This window comes from Cryptomeria japonica, chromosome 1 (assembly GCF_030272615.1).
Source record: "Cryptomeria japonica chromosome 1, Sugi_1.0, whole genome shotgun sequence".
Classification (NCBI taxonomy): Eukaryota; Viridiplantae; Streptophyta; class Pinopsida; order Cupressales; family Cupressaceae; genus Cryptomeria; species Cryptomeria japonica.
Window position 1 is genome coordinate 132,118,948 of NC_081405.1, and position 24,036 is coordinate 132,142,983.

The 24,036-nt window shown below is 39.9% G+C and overlaps 1 protein-coding gene across 4 annotated transcripts in view; it reads right to left on the minus strand.

Moving 5' to 3' along the window:
• Positions 1-1,628: 1,628 nt before the first annotated feature.
• Positions 1,629-24,036, minus strand: part of LOC131063049 (uncharacterized) — a 96,448-nt gene continuing 74,040 nt past the window's right edge. For all 4 annotated transcript variants that reach the window (XM_057996826.2, XM_057996822.2, XM_057996825.2 and 1 more), the window contains 7 exons: positions 3,833-3,916; positions 3,586-3,715; positions 3,262-3,375; positions 2,853-3,051; positions 2,704-2,749; positions 2,381-2,456; positions 1,629-2,253 (listed from right to left, as the gene is read on the minus strand). In XM_057996826.2, the coding sequence (XP_057852809.1) occupies positions 2,045-2,253; positions 2,381-2,456; positions 2,704-2,749; positions 2,853-3,051; positions 3,262-3,375; positions 3,586-3,715; positions 3,833-3,889 (831 nt within the window). In that variant the 5' untranslated portion in view covers positions 3,890-3,916 and the 3' untranslated portion in view covers positions 1,629-2,044. The remainder of the gene's footprint in view (positions 2,254-2,380; positions 2,457-2,703; positions 2,750-2,852; positions 3,052-3,261; positions 3,376-3,585; positions 3,716-3,832; positions 3,917-24,036) is intronic.

Sequence of the window (24,036 nt, forward strand, 5' to 3'; positions counted from 1 at the left end):
ATTTGAAGGAAGGCATCACCAAATTGGCATCAACCAAGTGTTTGACAAGGTGGCATCCCAGTCATCACTCCTCCAGTCGGGTTGGTCCACCTCAGCATGTCAAGATTCGATGTACTCGACTCATTAAAGGTGGCACAAACTTCGATGTACCTACCCCAACTATCCATTGGTCGAATATTCCAGAGAAGACATGTGTCCAATTAATACAATTATTTCATTGGTCAGAATTGAATTTGTTGTAACAAACCCTAATAAGGGTTTTCATTGTAGAATCTTGGCCATTGATCTCAAATTGATCTTAGCCATTGAACTGTATTGAGGGCACTATATAAACCCCGACTCTCCATTTGTAAAGGCGAATAGAGAGGAGTTAGAAGATGAATAGTTAGCTAATAGTGGATAGTCAGTTGATAGAATAGCAATTAGAGTAGAATAGAAAGAGAAGGCAAAGATTGTTGCCAAGATGTTGTTGTAAAAGACTTGTAAAACTTCATTGAAGAAATGGTGAAATTTATGGGTCGATTCAACAATTTGCATGGTCTCTATACTTCTCATATTTGATTTCATGTTATTAGATGAGTGAAGAAATGTGTTTGATTGATGGTGAAATTCGTATATCCATACTACTAGCAGCTCGTTGATTGCAGACTTGCCTTGTGTAGTCAACTGGAATCATTCAGCTTAAGCTTAACTTCAATTGTCGCTTCTTCATTGATATGCATCAGCCTGATGGTGTCTATGCTTGTAGTGATGATCTGAACATCATAAAGCTTTCCTTCGAAGATCGCACTAACCTTGTGGAGATGGTCCTGGGATGTCAAAACAAGACTTAGTTAGAATTTCATCGAAGATCATTCATTGCTCCTACATTCTTAGTGTTAGGATTAGATCCTTTCATCGCCCTCGTCTTTTTTCTTTTTTTTCAAATCAAAGCTAGTAAAATCCTGTGTTCTAGCAATATTCAAAGCAAATCAGACATTTAGGTCGTCAAGTGTAAGTCCCCTTGTGATTCCAGCAAATCACATCATACCATAGAGAGCTTATCCACACGTAGAGATCCTACAATGAAGAACCCTGAAGTCATCCCGATTGATCCTTTTCGCGACATCTTCAGCATTCGGAGACTTTAATCAAGAGAGGGTAAGATACTTCGGTATTTTATTCTGTGTTCGCATGTGCATAAAATACACATCAACAATACCCCACTGGCATTCTATGACACTACTTACTAGGAACAAGGAAGCTGGAACTTTCACAAGAAATGGTATAAAAACTAAAAACTCTCCACTTACAATCAGCAAAACCTATATCTTTTACTTCATAGTCAACTATAGCCATCCTTCTCGACTATCTTATTATGACCAATCATATTTCGAAACGATTCCATCTCACACAGACCTCACATACAGATTCAATTGTCTCAACGAACACAATAGATGTCTGATATCACTAACTAAACCAGATACCAACTGCTTAATTAAACTTGGCAATTTGAACTGCAGCCATGGAACATTACCAATACAGGGAGCAAATAGCTACAAAAACGGCTTTTACATATCTGTTCCCTAATCAAATTCAAAAAGTCTGTTCCAGGTAAGCAGCAAAAGAACACTCGAACAAATTAAAAATGACAGCAGCAACATTTTTCTCAAATTATCTCACCTTCTTTAAACAGTTCAAGGATATACTACCTTGTCCAAGGACTCAAATCTTGAGGAGGCAGGGCTCAATTTCAAATTTTCCAAAACTAACTCTGACAACATATTGGCCTTATAATTGATCGTACGAAAATGGATATCAAATAATAATATATGAACATGCACAAGAAAAATGGGGGAACACTGACTTTAAACAATCATTGATCTCGTTTAGTCCAACCTCTTAATGTAATGTCCACACAATCATATTGCACATGATTGCCCTTTAAATTTCTTCAGCAAAGTACATTTAACTCTTGCATTTATCCTTTTGCTCCAATTTTCTTTATTTTGGAAGGTAAGATGAGATTCATTGCATATAATGAAATCACCAAAATATGACCCACTTAATCTTCCGACAAGAGCTCATCTAATTCTTGAACAAAATCATCAGCACCTTTGTTCGTATGTGTTTCATCTAGCCTATTTTCTACATAAAATGACTGTCGTTGTTGATTCCAAATTTCAGCAATCCTCTCTAGATCGTCCCCAACTTTTGCTCCATTTTCTTTTGCAACATCTAATAGTTCATCTACACCTTGCATGGCACTAGTCTCTGTTGAATTACAAAGATGATTTAAAAAGTTCTTCACACAAAACAAAGCTCGATAGATTTTTGACTTTCCAAATAAACTTCAAAATGGTTTCTTATCTAAAAAGCAACGATCATTTTGAAAATATACCTTGAATAACTGATTCTTTCGCCTGTGAGTACTCGGAAGCAAGTTTCTTAAGTTCATCAAGTCTTAGATCCATCCCCTGCCATTGCAAACACAAATCCTAAGGCTCATCATAAATAGTTAAAGACACAGTTCAGTATTTTCTGCTGGAAAAGACCCAATTCTTGCACAAATTTCAGGCTCCTGCCTAATTGACAAATTATTTATATTTTACTTTTCTTAAAAACTATATATATATATATATATATATATATATATATATATATATATATATATAAGTTCTTCAGCAATCTTCAATAGCAGTCACGAAATCTGATGTCACTTACAAGATTCATGTGAACATGATTTTGTATTGGAAGATTTGATAACAGCCTGATTTCCAAAAAGACAGATCAGTCAGCAATTTCCCCATTTAAGAGCACAGGAAATATATATGAACTTAATGACAAAAGAAATAAGCTGCTTCATTAGTTACTTCTTGGAGGCAACTTGGAGATGTGCGTGTTGCTGTTTTGCCATAGCATTAACTGTTTTAAAAACAAATTCCTCATCAACTTCAACAAAACCAAAAAGAAACATGTTTTTGGTCAGCATCATCTTTACTGTGGCAATAGCAACTCCAACTCCATTCTGCTTTGCATCAATCACAAGTACATTTAGCTTCTCCAGGTCCTCTGTATTTAGATAAATTGATAAACAAACACTGCCCTTAGATCAGATACAAGAGAAGAGAAGTACAAGAGTTAAAACAGCTACGGAAGCTAAAAATTTGGAATACAAAACTCTCTTCAAACCGTAGCTGGATAATTACTCAATTTTGAATCTACAGAATTAATTTTCTGAATCCAAATTTAAAAAAAAATGGAATACAATTATGAGCATACGTAGAGATAAATAAATTTTGAATGGTTGTTCAAACAGTTGTGTTTCATAGAGACAATATAAGGTGTATAATCCTGCTAGTCTCTTTGAAAGTGATCCTCCAGAAACCATATGACCTGTGTACATTAGTTTCTGTCGGTAATCAGTGGGTATAAAACAATGCTTCCAAACTTGTAAAACAGATATAAACAGCATTTCAAAATAAATAAAATGACACTAATATAATAGAGAAATGTCTAAAGTAAAACCAGTGAAAAAATCCAGTGGCGTGTCTTAAAGGAAGAACGGATGTGTGGCATTTAATTAGATAATGCATGGCTGCTTACTAATTGCACGGTCATATAATGTCTGCATGAAGAATGCTGAATCCTTATCAGTGGGCCTAGCCTCATGGATGAAGGAAAATTTTCTGTTGCGCCAAATAATTTTCATTTGTGCAAGATTTGTTGCTTCAATCTACAATCCAACAAGACTTCTGGTTTATAACATCTAAACATATGATAATCAAATTTTGTCAAAACATAAACTGGAATAGACCATAGCAGAAATTCCATCCACAAAGATAAAAACCACCTCTGTAAATTCAGCTACAAGCTCGTCAATATCCAACTTAAAAGGAGTCATATCCATGGCCAAAGTGATGAGTTGTCTGCTTATCTGATAAATGATAAATAAAAAGATTTATGTCAAAACATGCTACCTTAAACCACCTTAAAAAGTAGCTACCAAAGTCATATAATTTCTTGATGAAAAGCACGCACAAGTCAGAACAAAATGAAAGAAAGAAAGCAATTATGCTAATGTCTAGAGAAGACCAAATTAGGTCAGCAGTAATTAAAAAGAGCCAATTACAATATGAAAGAATAATGTAAGACCTTCGGCTATGGAAGTAACCAATTACAATATGAAAGAATAATATAAGACTTCGGCTATGGACCAGAGTTTAAAAAATCTGCAAGTACTTGCAGGACTCATGAGCACCCACCTAGAAAAATCCAAGCCAAGTAATCGGAAGAAAACATCAGTGCCAAGTTTTCAGCATAAATCAATGCAGGGTTTTCATTAAATTTGCCAAAAAACTCATAAATAACTCACCTAAATTGTCTTTTTTTAAAAATCTCAGCTAAGAATAAACTGCAAATGCATGATGTGAAATGTGTTTTTTCTAGTCCTCTGAAAGAACACTTCAATGGGCAACTAGGTCAACAGCTAGGGTGCAATTTGAGACTGCTACGAAGGATTTCAAGGGTGGTTGAGTTTTTGCGGTTCTATAGTGTGCATGGTTTCAAACTTCCAAACTTCCGTTCAGACTTTCAAGCTTCAGAGGTCTGTACAGACTTTCAAGTATGTATAATTTGAATTTTCAATTTTTTTCTTCATTGTGCTTGTCATTTATAAAATGTTAATGTGGGTCGTACTGTTCATTGTTGTCGGGTAATTAAGCAATAAGACATTTAATGTAATTAGAGTTAATGACGGCAGTTAACCCGTCGGTTGTCGACAATTGACACCGGGTAACTGACCGGTCACCTTTATATATTAGCGAGTCCTTGGTCATGGAGACAGAGTTAGTATGGTCATTGTCATTGTACTGACATTATTATGAATCAATGAAGATCTGAGTTCCTTTATATTCTGTCATGTCTATTATTTCTGCAATGCATTGAATTACACTTTATTGGCAAAACATTTGGCGTCGTTGCCTAGACAGACTCGGGAAAAGGAGCGGATGGCGTACGGATGCGATGGGCCTACCCGCGAGCGAGATTAACCCCGAGGCGGACGACGCACTACGACGAAGAAGATACTACAACGAGGGAATTTTCAATCCTGCTTCAGGTGGCCATCGAAACCTATGTCCGAAGAGAGGCCACGGAGGCGGAAGTTCCAACAAGTGCCGTGTGGACCGCACTGGAAGTTAGCCCTGCGGTGAATCAATTGATGAACCACCTCCCCGATTGCTCACACAGGCTTCACTCGCACAGTGGGCTCGCCTGGAGGAAATTGCTTGCGAAGAACGACGCCAACAGATCCTCCTACAATATGAAGAAAACAACAGTCGTTGGGAAGCGCAACAGGATGGCATGCGATGGGACACTTGAACCTTGAGCCGTACGGGGCAGAATAAAGAACACTCATTGTAATAATTATGTCATATTGTTGACATAGACTTGTATCCCACAGGATGAATGAATAAAAGTGTTCTACTTTTTATATGTCGTTATATATAAAGCCGTACAGGAATTAATGCCCAATACATTGAATAAAGACAAAAATAAGCAAGAGTATATAGATGAACGTGCAGTAGCCTGACGTGCCTTGATCCTGGAACAGCAAGCGGAAAGGCAACGGAGGTATAAGCGAAGGGAGGAGGAACGCTTCGAAGGGGACGGTGAGGCCATCCTTGGCAGAGGTTGGCTGGTGGCGGCAAAAGCAAACCACAATTGGGAAAAGAACACCTTGTCCATGGAAAAGGCCGACAGAAGATATATCATTGACCTCAAAACCCAACTGGTCAGTGAAGAGTTGGCATCAGAGTCAGAGTCCGACGGGGACGACGGTACGGACGAAGGGAAGGATGGCAGGGAACCAGATGACGAAGGCATCTTAGGAATTCAAGCCTGTTCTGAGGACGAGATGGATTCTTTGAGAGGGCTCTTCCATTGGCAAAAGGAAGACTATGAATTATTGTACGGGTGCAATGTGTTGGAGATTGAAGAAGAACCTGACGAGAACGAGTTCCCGCCAGAGTACGGACAATACAAGGAAGGGGATGCCCCTGTGGATGATGCACCAGTTCGACAAGAGTAAGCCCATAAGGTACGAGGAATCCACACTTAAAATTACAAATCTTGGAGAAACTTCAACACAGAAAAATATTTTGGTCGATGACGACTGGAATCCGGTCTTGAAGACGATAGCGTTCAAAATTTTCACAGAGTACAAGGATGTGTTTGCCTGGACGTATAAAGACCTCAAAGGGGTACCACAAGAACTTTGTGTACACCGGATCCTTCTGGTTCCCGGAGCCGTGCCTATACGGAAGCGGCCATACAGGATGAACAAAAATTATGCCGCTAGGGTAAATGATGAAATTGACTGCATGCTCAAAGCAGGAATCATCTTCAAGGTCCAGACCAGCGAATGGGTATCACCCATTGTGATATCCTTGAAAAAGGAGGCCGATCAGATAAGAATCTGTGTAGACTTCAGGTGTTTGAATGCTGTCACAATTGAAGATCCATTTCCCATACCATTCACAGACACCATCCTCGAGGAAGTAGCGGGCCATGAAATTTATTCATTTATGGATGGATTCTCCAGATATAATCAAATTTCCATTGCAGAGGAGGACAAATTGAAGACCACCTTTGTCGTAGAAGATGGCGTCTATGCATACAACCGGATGCCATTCGGGTTGTGCAACGCGCCAGCTACCTTCCAACGGATAATCCTCCATATTTTTGACAAAATGTCTGTAGGAAACTTCAAAGCATTCTTGGACGAATGGTCCATTTACAGCACGAAAGAGGCACATCTCGCCGCACTTGGCGAATGCATGGAAAGATGCCGACGAGCCCGCCTCGCCCTAAATCCCAAGAAATGCAGATTTATGGTGCCTCAAGGCAAGTTACTAGGGCACATCGTCTGCAAGGCCGGACTGAAGACTGACCCTGACAAGGTACGGGTCATTGTGGAGATGGAGGCGCCCGACGATGTCACTAGCGTCAAGTCATTTCTTGGACACATTGGGTATTATAGGCAGTTTATTAAGAACTTTGCCCAAGTATCATACCCACTTGATATGCTGACACGAAGGGGGGAGCTGTACATCTGGGGGACGGCCCAAGAAGAGGCTTTCTAGGAGTTAAAGTCACGGTTGGTAGGTGTGCCAATCCTGACATATCCAGACTGGGACAGAGAGTTCCATGTACATGCCGACGCATCCAACTTTGCCATAGGGGCCACACTGGCGTAGGTTGGCAGCCACGGGCTAGACCACCCAGTGTATTTTGCAAGCCGACTCTTGTCAAAAGCAGAGAAGAATTACAGCATGACGGAGAGAGAAGCCCTCGGGATGGTATGCTCCGTCCAGAAATTCCGACATTACCTATTGGCGACACCATTCACATTTTATGTGGATCACCAGGCGTTGATGTACCTGGTGAACAAGCCAATCATCCAGGGGTGCATTAGCCGATGGTTGTTGCTGTTACAAGAATTTACATTCAACATCATTGTCAGACCTGGCAAGAGCCATGTCATCGCAGACCAGCTATCACGGATCAAGTCTGGAGAGCCGGCCAAAGGTGTTAACGAGGATTTTCCGGATGCCCATCTCTTCCGCATTGCCATCCTTCCTGCCTGGTACACGAGTGTGGGCGAATACCTGTCAACTTCAAAATTTCCTAAGGAAATGTCGTCAGGCGAAAGATGAAAACTTGTACTAAGAAGCAGAACGTTCCAACTTATAAATGGCCTTCTCTACAAGATGGGACCTGACCAGATCCTACGATGATGCGTCTTGGAAGAGGAAATCCCAGGAGTCCTGAGAGAAGCACATGAAGGGGTCGCAGGAGGACACATGGGACCGGACACGACGGCAAGGAAAGTCTTACTAGCAGGGTTATGGTGGCTGACAATGCATAATGACGCCAAAGAATGGGTGATAAGTTGTGATACATGTCAACGCGCTGGACGACCGTTAAAGAGGGATTTTATGCCACTCAACCTGTCGAATGCTCAAGAGTTGTTCGAAAGATGGGGGTTAGACTTCATTGGTCCGTTGAAACCAAGTCGAGCCCGACGATGTAGATACATTGTCGTGGCAACCGAATACTTGACCAAATGGGTCGAAGCAAGGGCCTTGGCAGACAACTCCACCGTTAGTACGGCGAGATTCATTTATGAACAGATTATCACCCTGTACGGAATATCTATATAGTTGACAAGTGATAGAGGAGGGCACTTTGTAAACCACATTATCTAGCTGTTGACAACCGAATTCAAAATTTTCTATTCTCTATCAAGTCCGTACTATCCTCGGGCAAACGGCCAGGCTGAGGCGACCAACAAAATCATGGTGTCAGTAATTTATAAGTCCTGCGGGGTTGAGAAGGAAGACTAGGAGGAGCGTCTACCGTCGGTACTTTGGGCATACCGAACAACTTACAAGGTAACCACTGGGCAGACACCATTCCAATTAATGTACGGCCAGGAGGCTATGGTGCCAGTGGAATTCATGGTGCCAAGTCTCAGAATTGCCATTGACAACAGGTTAGGCGACATGGAAAGCCTCCGGGAGAGACTATACGCCCTGAATAAGTTGGATGAAAGACGGACGATGGCACAGTGGGCGACGGAGACAGCTCAGCAACGACGGAAAGCCTGGCATGACAAACATTTAAGAAGGATGCAGTTCACCCCGGGGCAATCGGTATTGAAGTTTAATGGTCGAAATGAAATTAAGCCAGGCAAGTTCATGGTAAAATTGCTAGGTCCCTTTAAGATTCGCGAAGTTGGCGCGAACGGAGCCATCAAGCTGGGGACGATGGACGGGATGGAGGTGCCTGATGCTGTAAATGGCTCCAAGTTGAAAATCTATCACCAACGGAGGCAAGAGACAAGGTCCGCCCAGGCAGACAGGAAATTGCCAAGTTAGAAAATTGTCGGGTTATAAAGATGTCCGTACGGACAAATCAGCTACTCGCCAGTTAGAAAATTGTCGGGTGATAACTGTACAATCAAATCAGCCGTACCACATTAGCAAGGCAAATCCGTACAAAATGAAAGACAGTTAAGGCTCAAAACAGTTACAAATCAAACCCCAGGCAAGGAATTTTTATTTTATTTTGATTAATGGCGACTGAACCTAAGGGATTGAAAAAGCTAGACTGGAGGAAGAAATTGCAAGAAAAAGAAGAGCAAACCAAGAAGGAAGCCAGAAAGAAACCTGCTGTAGCAATGGGCGACCAAGACACAGGCAAAGCAATTGCACAGGATGCAGGAAAGGGAAGAGTTACGCAGGTCACCGCAGATACAATTCTATTCGAGGGTTTGGCTGGAATGGTGTGCAGGCAATGGTGGGAAAATGCCACGAGCCTGTCAGATATTGAGGTAAAAATTGAATTAGCAAGAGCTAGGGTCCATGATGCTATTCAGATGCCCATTTTTAATATTAAGGAATTCGAACCCTGCCTACGACAAATGATTAAAACATATGATCCTGAACTTCGCACATCGTTATTCAATTTCCAGCACACTGACATCATTGTTTCATTTAACTCTGATGATTTTGAGAGAGTATTTGGCATTCCTGACAAGGGTAAAAAGATTGACAAAAACGTAACAAAGTTGTCCGAGGAAGAAGAGCCCAACTACTAAAAGAAATGTGTAGGGACAACTTGACTACAGAAGAATGGAGTCGCATCCTGGGTCTGAAGGGAAGAGGTCTAAAGAAGAAATTTTTAAAATCTGGCATCTGGCAATGTTTACTTGACGTAGTACAGAGCAAGTTGACTGGCGCCAGCAGAGCATCGGACGCGGCAGTACCTATGATCGCATTGATGGCAGGATTCAAAAAGGGCACGGTGTATGATTGGGCCAGTCTACTGTCAGACAGAGCCCACGACTGTATGATGCTGAAACATAAAGTATTTTATATGTCACATCACGGTATCGGATTATTTTTAGATTCCGTGTGGGTACAGGTGCCACCACACCGTAGAGGATGGCAGCCGTGGGATAGCATCGACTCCCTTAAGCCAGCTATATTTTATTGGTCAGAGATGGATATTTTGACTACCGCCGAGGGACAGATTAGCAGGAAGAGGAGGAGACAGGTCCACGTAGTGGTGTCGGCCAGTGACACGGATTCAGGACGACATGGCACTAGTGAGGAGGAAAGTGAGGGGTCGGATGATTCAGAGGAAGATAGCACCTTCAGGCTTTCACAGACCGAGCAGCCAGTACCGCCGCAGGAGACCCCCACCACTCAGACAGTATTGTTGGCAAGTGTACCGAGGGGGCATCGTGGAATGCCTGGAGGGGGAGCTAGCAGGACCTGCCAAGTGGTATTTACTCCAGCACTCCTGACCGTTGGAGGAGAGGGAGGACCATTGGCATCATCTGGAGTCACAGTGGGTACCATCTCTACCATCCCCATACCTGGGTTTGGTCAGATGCATCCTCAGCCTCCACCAGTCCAGCCATCGCCAATCACAGCCAAGATGACGACACCAGCGAGTGCACCAGTACGCATGCCCATCATCCTGACGGAACCTAGGACAAAGGAGGCCCAGAGGACGGTCGAGGAGAGGTCGGCGGGGGACGATGTCGATTCATGGCTAGACAGATATGCGGCTCTACCTTCATCCCCATGCAGGCAGGCACCACCCACACCTTCCTACCCTTGTATTCCTTCACCTCCAGGGGTTATCGACTTGGACAGTGGCACTAGAAAGTAGGGCGATAGAAAGACACCACTGGTGGAGGAGGGGGCGGTATCACCGCAGCAACAGCATCAAGTTGGACGGATTGGAGAGGGGAGACCTACTGCCATGGTGCAGTTCTTAGCCAGGATGGAGGAGAAGGTTCAGTTACTGGTTGCCTCGACAGTAGAGGAGTCTGTCGGACAGCTCACTTTGCGGAGACTCCTTGCGTTTGCTACGTCTGGAGTAGCAGTGGCATTTCAGCAGTGTTCTGAGCAGCATGGATGGCCGACGCTTGATCTTCCACAAATGCGAGCAGAGTGGCAGAGCCAGGAGGTGGCCGGAGGGAGTCGGACACAATCTGTGGTCAGACGGATTGAGCAGGCTATACGAGATAGGTATCTCGAGCTTCGAGAGACTCAGCTCAGGGCGGATAGGGCTCAGAAGGAGTTGGCCACTCACATCCCTGCATTGGAGACAGAGTTAGAGCAGCAGCGCACCCATGCTAGGAGTACAGATGAGATCCTTGCCACCGTGAGAGGAGAATTGAGTGCCATGAGGGTAGAGTTGGCAGTGCAGTCAAATGAGAGAGCCTCAGCAGAATCGAGAGTTGCTACCCTGGCAGCCGAGTTGGAGGCGAAGCATCAGGAATTGATGGAGGCAGTCTTTCGAGTGAGGAGTTCCCGGGAGCGGCAGTTGCAGGCTGAGCAGGACCTCTGATACCGGACCAACCAGGTGGTACAGCTTCGGGAGCAGTTGGCAGTAGCAGCCCCAGCCCCTCCACCATCAGGGATGCCTCCCTTACCCCCTCAGTAGTCTGTGTGTAGTTGTTATTTTGTGGGGTTCGTAGTTGTTATCTGTTGTAGGCATATCATTCCCATTTTGTTGTCTGTCGTCCGGAGACGACATTTCTTTTTGGGGGGGATGATGTTGTCGGGTAATTAAGCAATAAGACATTTAATGTAATTAGAGTTAATGACGGCAGTTAACCCGTCGGTTGTCGACAGTTGACACCGGGTAACTGACCGGTCACCTTTATATATTAGCAAGTCCTTGGTCATGGAGACAGAGTTAGTATGGTCATTGTCATTGTACTGACATTATTATGAATCAATGAAGATCTGAGTTCCTTTATATTCTGTCATGATGTATTCTGTCATGTCTATTATTTCTGCAATGCATTGAATTACACTTTATTGGCAAAACATCCATGACAATCATTTTTTTTCACAATTTAGCAACTGTGATGGATTGTAATGCCCATTACAGTCATTTTGAAAAATTTTAATAAACTATAGGCTGTATAGCCTATTACTAACAATTTATTTTTGAAGCTACAGTACTAAATTTTATTTTCTGTTTTTCCCTTTTGCCAGGGTTTATTTTCATTTTCCTGAAAAAAAAATGGCATCAACAACCGAGTACAAAAACTAGCAAGCCTAAGGACCCTTGTTGAAAAGATAGGATAGAAGGTCCAAAGAAAAGAATGATTATTTGCAACTATTATACCAAGGATATGAGAGGAGGTATAGATTGTCTGAAATATCACCTTACACAAATCCATTGCCAAGATGTACGGCCATGTAAAGAGGCCAATATGGAGGTTCAGAATGATATGAAAGCTCTCCTTTTAACATTTAAGGAAAGAAAAAGAGGACAACAGAGACAACGGGTGCCTCACTACTATTTTATAGTTTTAGAGGGTTAGACAATCAGCGAGATATGGACTCTTCTTCCATCAGGCCATGAATATACAGATTAGGCAGTATGAGCCACAGTTTCATTTTTTTGTTCCTCGTAACATTCCTAGTGGGCAACCTTTGTTGGAATATACGACATGGAATGGGGGGATGCATCATGAGGTGCAATTGGCATGTACCAAATTTTGGTACTAAAATAGCATTCTGTTTAATGTCAGTTAAAGTTCGAATCCTTATTAAAAGAAGTTGGTTATTACATTCTGTAGCAAGCAAGAGGTTCGAGGCCCCAACCAAATACGACTTAAGTGGCTCATTATTGGACAATGAAATCCAAAATACATATCAACTACTAGAGGAACAAAAACAGACTTGGAAAAACAAAAGCTGCAACATTTTATCTAACAGATGGACAATTGCCAGGAATGGGCATTCATTAAAACTTAGTGGCTTTTGGAGGTCAGTAGGTCTTATTGAAATTAGTTGATGCCTCCAATGAAGTAAAAATTTCCAAGACCTTATGTAGATTGTTTGATGAGGTGGATGAGATGGTGATAGAGCTGAGACTGGAAAAAGTTACCCAAATAGTGGACAATGCATTAGTATGTGGCAGCTAGTAGACCACTAGAGGCAAAATGCCACACACTATTTTGGAGCCCTTGTGCCACCCATTGCCTTGACCTTTTCCATAAGGACATGGAGAAATTAAGTTGGGTAAAGAATGTGGTGGAAGATATAAGAAATGTTACCAAACATATTTGTAATCACATATGGATCTTGAATCTCATGATATAGCACACTATTGGCAAAAAAAACTCATCCGTACAAGAGTCACAAACTTTGCCACTAATTTTTTCACCTTGTAGAGTATAGGAACTGCATTCCCAACCTCAAAAAAAGGTTTTTGAGCAAAAGGTGGTTGGAGAGTATTTATTATTACAAGAATGTTAAAGTGGAGAAGATTGTGGAGACTCTAATTAATAACACATTTACCGAAACCATGAAGGAGATCATCAAGGTAAGTTTTTTATCAATTTTTTTTTTTCTAATTACAATGTTAAAAAAATTTTTGGTGAAACTCTGATATCTTATTTTGCCTATTTTATTCCTTTTTTATTTTTGATTTAGTCCAATTTTCTAATTTCCTTTTCATTTGCTCTCTTTTTTTAGGTAGCAGAACCATTGATCAAAAGATAAAAACCCCTTGGAGTATTCTAAATAAAAGCCATAGATAGAGCCAATGAAGCAATTCAACAATTGTATGGATTGAATAGAGCCAAATATGAACCCGTATTGCTGCCTACTATTTGAATCCCAGTTTTTATTCTCCCCTTGATTTAGAGCAAATGCAGAGATTATGTTTCGCCTCAACACATGTATTGAGAGGTTGTTCCCCAATGACAACCTTTGAAGCCCCATACATAGTGAGATAGAGTTATTAGAGGGTGGAGGATTATTTTCCTGTTACCAGGTTCCTCTGAAATCCCTTGTGCTTGGATGGGTACAGTACGGGTCCAAATCCCAAGCAGATTCCCCACTACGTTTGCCCAAGGTCCCTCTCAGGTGCCCCAGGTTTCCTTAAGGACCCATAGGGAACCTAGGGTGCCCGAGAGGGACCCTAGGACCAATGCGAATGTGGGCTGAAGACAAGCAAACCCAAGGGCTGACCAAAAAATATATATATATTTTTTTTAAATTATAAACAAAAAAAGACTACATACATAACTTCACCCTTAAGTGATGAAATTGTGAACTATGGCATGCATCACGAAGGTTTGTGTGGTTTCAAAGGCCTTAATTTGTGCTTGGTGACAGGGGCTTTGCCCCTCAAGCCTGCCCTATACAGCAACAACTAATATGACAAAGAACTCACCAGGGACATTGCCCCTAGACCCTACAAGGCGGCTTTACTCCTCAACCCCTATTTGAATTGGGATGCTAATCATATGTTGATTTGGAGAAGGATGCAGTTGAATTGCAAGCAAATGTGGCAGCATATGAGGTAATAGGCAAGGTTGGTGAGCCCTCAAGGCAGCTTCACCACATACACAACTTGATCATACACCTAAGGCTCGTGTTAACGCTCTTGCTAAGGATATTACAACCACATAACAGCAATAAAAATTTCTTAGCTTTAGTCATAGAAGAAATTTATGATCTGTTTTTTGGTTGATATTGAATCTTGAGCTTCATATGTATTGAAAAGTTGAATTTTCTTTTTGGTCTATTAAGTGTATTGGAACTGTAATTTTGATCCATATTAATATGTGGAGGAATCAGTACTATGTCCATCAAATTAGTAATATGCATGTTTTAAAATAAAATTAAAATTAATATATTCTTTAAAGTTCAATAGATTTGTTGAGTCATTTCTGAGCTTTTCCTTGAATTTTGCCGATTCCTGAAATTTGAAAAAAAAGATGGTCAAGCAAAGTAGTTGAAACTTCGTTTTCAAACTGACCCAGGCACAATAATAAAAAGGCAAAAGCAAAGAAACAAAGCAAGAGAGAGAAAACCAAAAATGGTTAAAAACCCCAAACCACAAAAGAGTTCAAATACAACAGACACAAATAAGTGTCACGAAAATGATTAACAATGAGAATGTCAATTGTTGAATTGATGGCAACGTACTAGAATGTGAATTGTTAAATTGATGGCAATTCACTTATTATAAAGAAGTGTTGATTAAGGAGATTGACAAAAAAACATTTTTGGTATACCTAATGTATAAAAAAGGCCCTTAAAGATTAAAACACATGCATGGGAGAAAGAAAAATCATTTAATAAACATTATTTCGTCTATCAAATCGAAACTGATCTCTAAATACTAATCCAAAAAAGTTTCTTTATCTATGAGCACAATATATGCTTTAAGTTTTAAAGCTTTGCAAAGTGATCTCTCATGAGGAGCTATACAATGTATCATTGTTTCTTGGTCTTCAATATTTACCTAAAATAGCCACTGATGTGATTATTTTCAAGAAAGAGAAAGTTAGTTTTCCTCGTAAAATAGTTTGCCCTTAGAGATGTCACATTCAAATCTATTTAGTGTTATATTTATCAAAATATTATTGATCTAGCGACTAACATTGCACCTTCTAGATTTATGTTCATCTTGTACGAAACAAGTCACCTTAACAAATATTGTAGCAAGTTAGATATCCTAGATAGATCTCATCAACTAGACTATCTAATTAAACGCTTATGTTTGCTATGGTAAAAAAAAAAACTATAAAAAATGGCAGAGTTAGAAGTCATTAATGCAAGATAGTCGTCCTTACTGGACAGCAAAGTATTCCAATTTATGAAGAATACCAACCATGGTGTAATGTCGCCATTTTGAAATAGGATTTAATAATTAATAATAATAGACAAAAAAAATAATAAAAAACATAATATAATATAATTAAAATGTAATTAAGTTAATGAATGGTCGAAAGGCATGGAATGAAGAGTTGTGACTCTCAAACATGAGATATAAGATAAAGAAGAGATCGTTTGAAAAGGGATAAGAAGGGAATAAATGAATGGAAGCATGTAAACCAAGGAAGGATTAATGGAAGAAGAAAGGTGTGGGAAGTAGAAAGGTTGTGTCTATTTCAAAGGGAAAAAATTATGAAGGGTTGTACCATTTCAAAGGGTAAAAATTGTGAAATGGTGTGTCTCTTGCCAAAGGGCAGGCATGATGAAGAGATGTGACCTCTCCCTCACATGGGAAGATATAAAAAGAAGGTTCATTTAGCGAAGAGATGGAAGGAGATCAATTTTGAGAATAATTTATTATTCTCAAAGGTAGCAATGAAGGGTGGTGACTCAAGTCTTATGAAAGGTGGAGACCCTTTCACCAATGAAGTATAAAAGAGATCATTCCAATCATTCAAGGATCACTTATCAATCATCATTCCAATCAATAAATCAAGCAAGCAAGCAATCAGCAAATCATTCTATCAAATCAACAATCACTTAATCATCACTCACCAATACCTCAAATCATCCAATTAAAGGAATTCATTCATTCAAGCAATCAATCATCAAAGAATCAGACTTGGCATTTTATGAGACATTGAACATACAGCAGTTCAATTGAATACTATAGTTGGTATAAGGAATCTGTACATAACATAGTAAATGCTGTATATATCTCTGCAACTTTCAATTAACAATGCACTGCTGTTTATGAATGCTTATACATATATCACAGTGAATATTAATTGTATCTGATTACTGATTTGCTGTCTTTCTTATTATATATAGAATGTATGCATAATACTGGAATCCTCCATATGTTCTGAAGGTTTATTGAAGTCAGTCATGATAGGTAAAATGAGGGATTGCAAGAGGCATATGGTGATGGGGTACTTTTCTAGATACGCCACCTCATGGTAGTGAACAGATGGTCCCATGAGGCCAAGGAGGTACAGAGGGTACTGCCTTTGGGCTTAAGAAGAGATGAGCTTCCAGGGCACCCTGTTGTGAATAACCTCATCCCTCTACCATGGTGAATCAACACACCAAGAAGTCCAATCATAGGAAGTGGGGAATGGATGGCAAGATGAGGGGGAATGGTTGTGGGACACCTCACTAGGTACACCACCTCATATAGATAGCACGGGCCACATGAGGCCAAGAAGGATGGTATATCCAATCTTGGGCCTAGGGTAGAGGATCCAAGACACCCTATCAAGGTCACCTTATCCTAGCTCTCATATGGTTGAGCTTCCCCAAACATGTTTAAAATAACTTATGAATAAGTTACTATTTCTGCTATAAGCTTAATGATTCCTAATTAAGATGGCCTGCTTAATTAATTATTGTAGTAAATAGTTTCTAACCTGTTTTGCAGGGCTTCAATCAGATATTTCTAACCCAGCTCTTGAATATTTGAAAATTGAGATTTAGGGCTAAATTAGGGCATTCCCAAATAGGGGACATTACACATGGCATCAACTTTGAGGGGCATTTCTACCAGATTGACAAATTAGAGCTTAATCAGTCGTTTTTCTTGATAACCAAATGCAACATGGTAGCTGATTAAATCAAATCCATATCACATTATCAATCAATATATTACTAATTAGCATGAATGGAAAATATGAATAAGAGAATTCAAGTGAACAACGCCTTCAGTCACTAGGTACAAGAAGTGAATTATTCATTTATACTGAAAATTCAAAATATCCTACACAAAATTCATCAGATACATGCAGCAACACAAAGAAATAAGCAATGAGCATAAAATGAGGCATATAGACAATAACACAAAAATAATATTATGATATATTGGGGTGTCAATTACAAAGGAGATTCATCTCCTCATATTGAGTTTGCAAGATGTAACCAACAATAATTTAATAATTAACTTTAATAGCAGGGGTCCCCATTTGCAATGGGGCGATGTGTGAAATGGTCACAACAGTGCCCATACCCCTGATGCCAGAGAGTGCTAAGGGAAGAGCTCTTTGCTGCCATAGCATGCTCCTGAGAATCACTAGTGTCAACAAGTCTGTAAAGACCATGATCCTCAAGTCCAATAGCAACTGTAGTGCAAGTCTCCTTGTCAACAATGTTGCACTTGTGTGCATTGAAGACAACATCCAACTTCAAAGAATGGTGCATAATCTAACTGACAAAGAGAAGGTTTAATTCCATTCCATGCCTAGAAGATAGTATACATTGAGAAATATCAGATTTTTCCCTCTAGATGTAATCTAAACATTGCCCTTGCCGACAACAGTATACTCTTCACCTCCTCCAAAGATCAGAGAATCTTTGAATGGTGTGTGTTATGTGAACCAGTCCTGTCGATGAGTGAAATGTCGAGAAGCTCCAAAATTGATGTACCAGGCAGATGATTTGACATGGTTTAGTGGTCTGTTGGCCATAAAAGCATTAAAGGCGGAATCCTCCTACTTAGTATGCTCTACAACATGGGCCTTTTGCTGAGACCCTGCTTTGATTGCCCAGACGTCAATCGTTTCTTGCAATCTTTCTTCATATGACCATACTTGTGACAGTAGTTGCACTGAATATTCTTCTTGGGATTCTCATAAGGTTTTCCTTGTCCTTTCTGCTGGAAGGAATTGTCTTTGCCCTTGTCCAAAGCTTTGGCAATGAATGCTTGTTCAATGGAGGATGTGCTAGTGCTGCTTTCAAACTATTGTTTCCACCGATCCTACTGTAGAAGCTTGTTGCAGAGATCAAGAAACTTCAGACCGACACTAGTGGAAGTGATATTGAGTGTCAATAAAATGCTCGTAGGATCGAGGTAGACTCTTGAGCATGATCACCACCATGTCTTCTTCCTCCATTTTGCGACCAATAGCCTCCAGCTAATCACGTATATCCTTGATTTTCGTAAGATGCTATTGCAGAGACATCTTATCATCCATCGTCATGGAAAACAGCATGTTCTTCAAGAAAAATGCTCTATTTTTATCTAAGGTTTCATAAAGATCCTTTAAATGAGTCCAAATCTCTATAACTATCTTGCCAGACAACACTTGAGACAGTTGATCATCAATGATGAGCATCACTGCTTCTCAGTTGCGCTCATCGAACTTGTCCTAGTTTTTTCCCGCCACCGAGGGACGAGCAGTCTTACCTAGAACAATTTGTTCTAGACACTGATATTCAAATATTGTAAGCATGCGTTGTTTCCATGTGTTGTAATTACGACCATTGAACTTTTGACTGCTTTCCAACATAATGTTGGTCAAATACGCCTTCATGAACACCAAGATCAAAACTGGTCAATCTTGTGTAGGCACAAAAAACGAGGCAAAACATTCTAATTTAAAATCAAGTTTGAAACAACTGGCATAGATTCCAAGATACAAACACGTCTGCTAGTACAAATCCCAAGGCACAAATTCGTAGGTGCAAAAACCCTAAGTCGAGCAAATCAGACCCAGATTTTTATATAGATTTTAACAAAAAAAACATTCAACAAAGGAGTCTAAAAACTCTAGCTCCCAGGGCTAAGAATACAGCAAAACTCTAGGTTATGTGTTCAAAAAAGTGGGTAGAAACCCACAAAATTCTCAAAAATACCCGCATGCAAAACTCATGGAAAGCCTTTTCCACCAAAGCCCTAATTGCACGATTCTTACAAGCGTTAAAAGACAAGTGGCAAGGGCAGAAATCCGTCACATGATCTACAAAAACGCCACCACCGCGTGTGAAGAAACAAGTCGCAGGAACTAGGTCAGAAGAACACTACTCGCGAAAACCCACAAACACACATCCATCGTGCAAAAAAACGCAAAACCCACAAACAAGGACAGACCCACAATTTTTCCCAAAAATAAAATCCACAAGATTTCAAGAATAGGAATGCGATTTGTATAAAAACAAATACCCCTGACACGACCTTAGAAACCCGTGTTTTTTGGAAAAATTCCAGTGTTAAAGTCCTGTTGTGACCTTTTCACACATCATCCCATTGAAAATAGGGACCCTCCCTTTCTCCTGCTTTCTAGGGTTTTTGTTAGTCCCTTGTGACCTCTCGCATCAAGTTTGTCAGTTTTGAACGACTTGAGTTTTGAACATTATGAGTCAGTGTGTGCAAGCCATGGTTAGAACAGAGTCTAGACGTCGTCATTGTGTCTAGAAAGCCCAAAGGACGAAGATTGCAATTGATTTGGGTCAATTTGGACAACTTTCTATTTTTGGAAAGTTTTGCTTTTTGTTTTTTCCTATTTTTTAGGAAGTTTCGTTTTTGGCATTTTGAGCACGATCCCCGAAATGGCTATTTATAGAAAGTTTTTCCTATTTTTAGAAATTGGATCTAGGGTTTGCACTATTCACACTGAGATGCACTGAAATGATTGACAAATTCCTCCTAAAATCCAAGTTTTGACCCAAAAAGCTAATCTCCTTAATTTTAGGGATCCCGAGGAATTCAGTGAATGATTGAAGCACAGTTTTCAAATTTCAAGGCAATCTGGTAAAAATTGCACAAGTTATTAAGATTTCAAGTTTTGATCATATGGTACCTGAAGTTCATGAAGTCCGCCCTTGGTCAAGATTGTGGAATCCATGAAGTCTGCCTTGAACATGACGAAGGGGTTCCTGACAATGATGAAGCCCACCTTACCATGAAGTTGAAGGTGCAAGCAAATGTTGAAGGTCGCCCTAAGTAAAGAGCATCAAACTTGATAAAGTCCGCCTTGGATAAGAGGCTAGGTACCATGGAAGTAAGCAAGTCTGCCCTCCAAAGGGTCATACATCAAGCCAAGTCCGCCCTATAGATGATGGGGAAAGAGCATAAGTTTAGCCAAGTCCACCCTAAGGCATATCGTTTGGTGCATGAAGCTAACAAATTCTGCCCTTGGAGAATCTGGTGTGCATGAAAGAGATGAAGTCCGCCCCATGGATATAAGGAATGGTGCACAAGTTTGAAGAACTCCACCCTCTTTGGTGCATGAAATCAGTTAAGTCCGCCCTCATTGATCACAAGTTGAGATGAAGTCCGCCTAAGGTCATGAGCATATGGTTCCTAAGTGTGAAGAAGTTCGCCCTAGCATGACACATGGTGCACAATGATAATGAAGTCCGCCCTACCTTTGATTCAAGAAGAAACAAGTCAAAGAAAGTCCGCCCAAGAGAGATACATGCTAAGTTTGAGAAAAAGGAATATTCTCGAATGATGTCAACAAGATTTGATGATGAAGTTCGAATTGAGACCAAATTGGAAAGTTTTTTCAAAGAGGAATATTGCAGATTTAGTTCAAATTATGGACTGAAAATGAATTTAGAAACTTGCAAGATGAAGTTCGAACTTGCTTAAGAGATGACAAGTCAACTGAGCACCAAAATTAGGAACTTTCTAAGTGATTCAAATCGAGCTCATTAACTGAATGTCCAAGTTCGATGTATGAAGGACAAATTAGAAACAAATTTTTGAAGATCTTCTGTGTTTCTAAATGAAGAATTCGAACTCCAATACAAATGCCTTTCATTCTCTCATTTCATCATATGAAGTTCGAATTTCAAGAACAAGTTGAGAGGCATTTTGAGAAAGTTTTGTGCAGGTTGAGAGTTATTTTAAGAGTTTTTGCAGGTTGGAAGTGATTTTGAGAAAGATTTCAAGTATAAATCTGAGGTTTTCAACCATTTTTCACAAGTTGCACACAGATTTTGGAAGGACCTTGACTGTTTGGAAGACAAATTCATTAATTTTCTGATTGACATCTGATTGTTCATCCTCCAAGCAGCTTCTTTTCTCATTCTTCTTCTTTCTTCGAAGGTGAAGATTAGTTTTGAAGGCAGGGTATTGGGTTTTGAACCCAAGTTTTTCCTCAAAGTTTAAAGAGAAAGAATAAACTTAGCAGATTTCCCTTTCTTTCTTTCTCATTTTCTGCCTTTAAACAAGTTAGAATAAATTTCAAGGAGTCTGAATGAACTTAAATTTTTCCAAATTCTGATTTTGAAGATTAAATCAGACTAAAAACTCCCTGAGTTTGATGATTTTCAAGGGATTTTCTTAAAATTTTCAGAATATCAAAGTATTTGAAAATCCAATTTTCAAGGCTAAGTGTTGAGAAGAGAATAAACTATAAATTACTTAGCCTCCAAATTCTGAAATTGCACCTAAAATGCAGATTATAACTTAAGTTTATTTGTTTTCTTGTGCAGATTTGGATGACCTTCGAAGTGGGGACATCACGCAAAATGAAGTTTCTAGTAGACAAAGATTCCCCTCCGGAATCGAAGATGAATTCTAAATAGAAGCAAATTGGTGACACAAACTTGGGTCACATCAACCTCTGAGAATTTAAGAAGAGAATGTATGGCACAGGCGCTCAACTACCTACCACAATCGCGCTAAGGATGATGAACAATGGGATCGTACAAGCTGTTGGTTTCCTTCCAGCGATGCAGTGTCCTGAGTTAGTAGCAGAATGCTCCAAACATTACAACCCAGCAAGTAGAGAAATAGTAGCTCATGATGGCAGAATCCTGGGAACATCGGAGAAGTGGCGATCAGAGAGGCATTCTATATCCCCAAGTACCACAAAACTGTTTACATAACCAAGGATGAGGTGACACAATTGTACAAGGATCACATAGAGGAATATGAAGCTAACATCACCCATCAATGGTTGGAAAAGCCAAGGAAAGGAAGTTCTAAAATACCCAAACTCCTTGTACGGGCATACTTCAAGGAAGATTGTGGAAACCACATCGTCCTGTTGAACAGTGTAATGTCCCTACTAGTTAGAGATAACTGTCCTGCAAAACAGATTGTTAGAATACTACATATAAATATATATATAAACCATTTTTAACTTGCAATCTATCTTTAATACTTAATTAACATAATCATAATTTTCATCTAATAAAAAGGATACGAATGCCATACAAAAGTATGTCCTTAGGCGGCTGTGAAGCTCGCCTTCTTGGAACCCACCTTGGTCCCAAGCCCTCCAAGAAATCGAAGATGAGTTCGAATCTTGTCTTGGGTGTAACCTCTTACACCCAAGCCATCCAAGGAAGACCCTTGTCTATTCCTTGCCTTGGGTGATGCCTCCATCATCCAAGTCCTCAGAGGGGACCGGCCAGATCCGTCTCTTCTTGGTTGAGTTTAATCAACCAAGCCATACATATGCATATCAATGTTCAGTATATACTGCCCTAGGGATTATCATAACCCCTCCTTAGACTAAGGGAGTTTCCTCCCTATAGCCTCCATCATGTGAATACATTTACATTACATTTTTGCTTTCTTATTACTATTTCCCTATTTCATAACCATATGTACAAAGTCCTGAATTCACATGTATTATATACTTATAAAATGTTCATTACCATTACCCATATGTATTTCTTAACATGCATTTCTACTATCCTAATTTGTATTCGTTATTTATGTACATAAACATTCCTTAATATTTAAGCACCCTTCCTTACATATGCCTACAGTAAGTTCCTATTTAACTATACTAAATTATTACTATATTCATCTATATATATACTACATGTCATTGCCTATTTTAATACATCTATATTTGTTTATACATTAATCCCTCCCTATATCTATTGATATATTTATACAAACTATCATTGCCTATTTATACCTTTATATTCATTAATAGGTGTGTGTTAATCCATTCCTATATTCCTTATTTACAAATTAATTATTATTATCTACTCTAATACATGTTCGCAGACCTCTTACCTGTCTGTCTGCAGCGTCTCTTTTTCTTCTCCTTCGTATCTTCCTTACTTTTCCCCAGCGAATTTAGTTGGGTTTTATACCCGTAGAAGGGATTGGTTGTGTCCCCCCACGGGCACCCTCCCATGGGAAGGGATGTGATGGCCCGCAGCCTAAGTTGTGGCTACCATCACACCACTTCCCTTCCGAAGGAAGGGGTGTGATGGTAGTCGCAGCCTGGGCTGCGTCTTCCTGTCCCACCTCTTCCCGCGCGGGGGGGGGGGGGGGGGGGTTCCTTCATATTGCTTTATAAAGATTCCTATTTATATTTTAATAATTATGTTGACTATCAATATACTCAAACATATTAAATATATTAAATTAATTGAGTAAATATAATTAATTAATTCTTTCCTAATGATTACGTTGACTATTAATTATTAGATTTCAACATATTAATTAAGTTAATTTAATTGAATATAAATATAATTAATT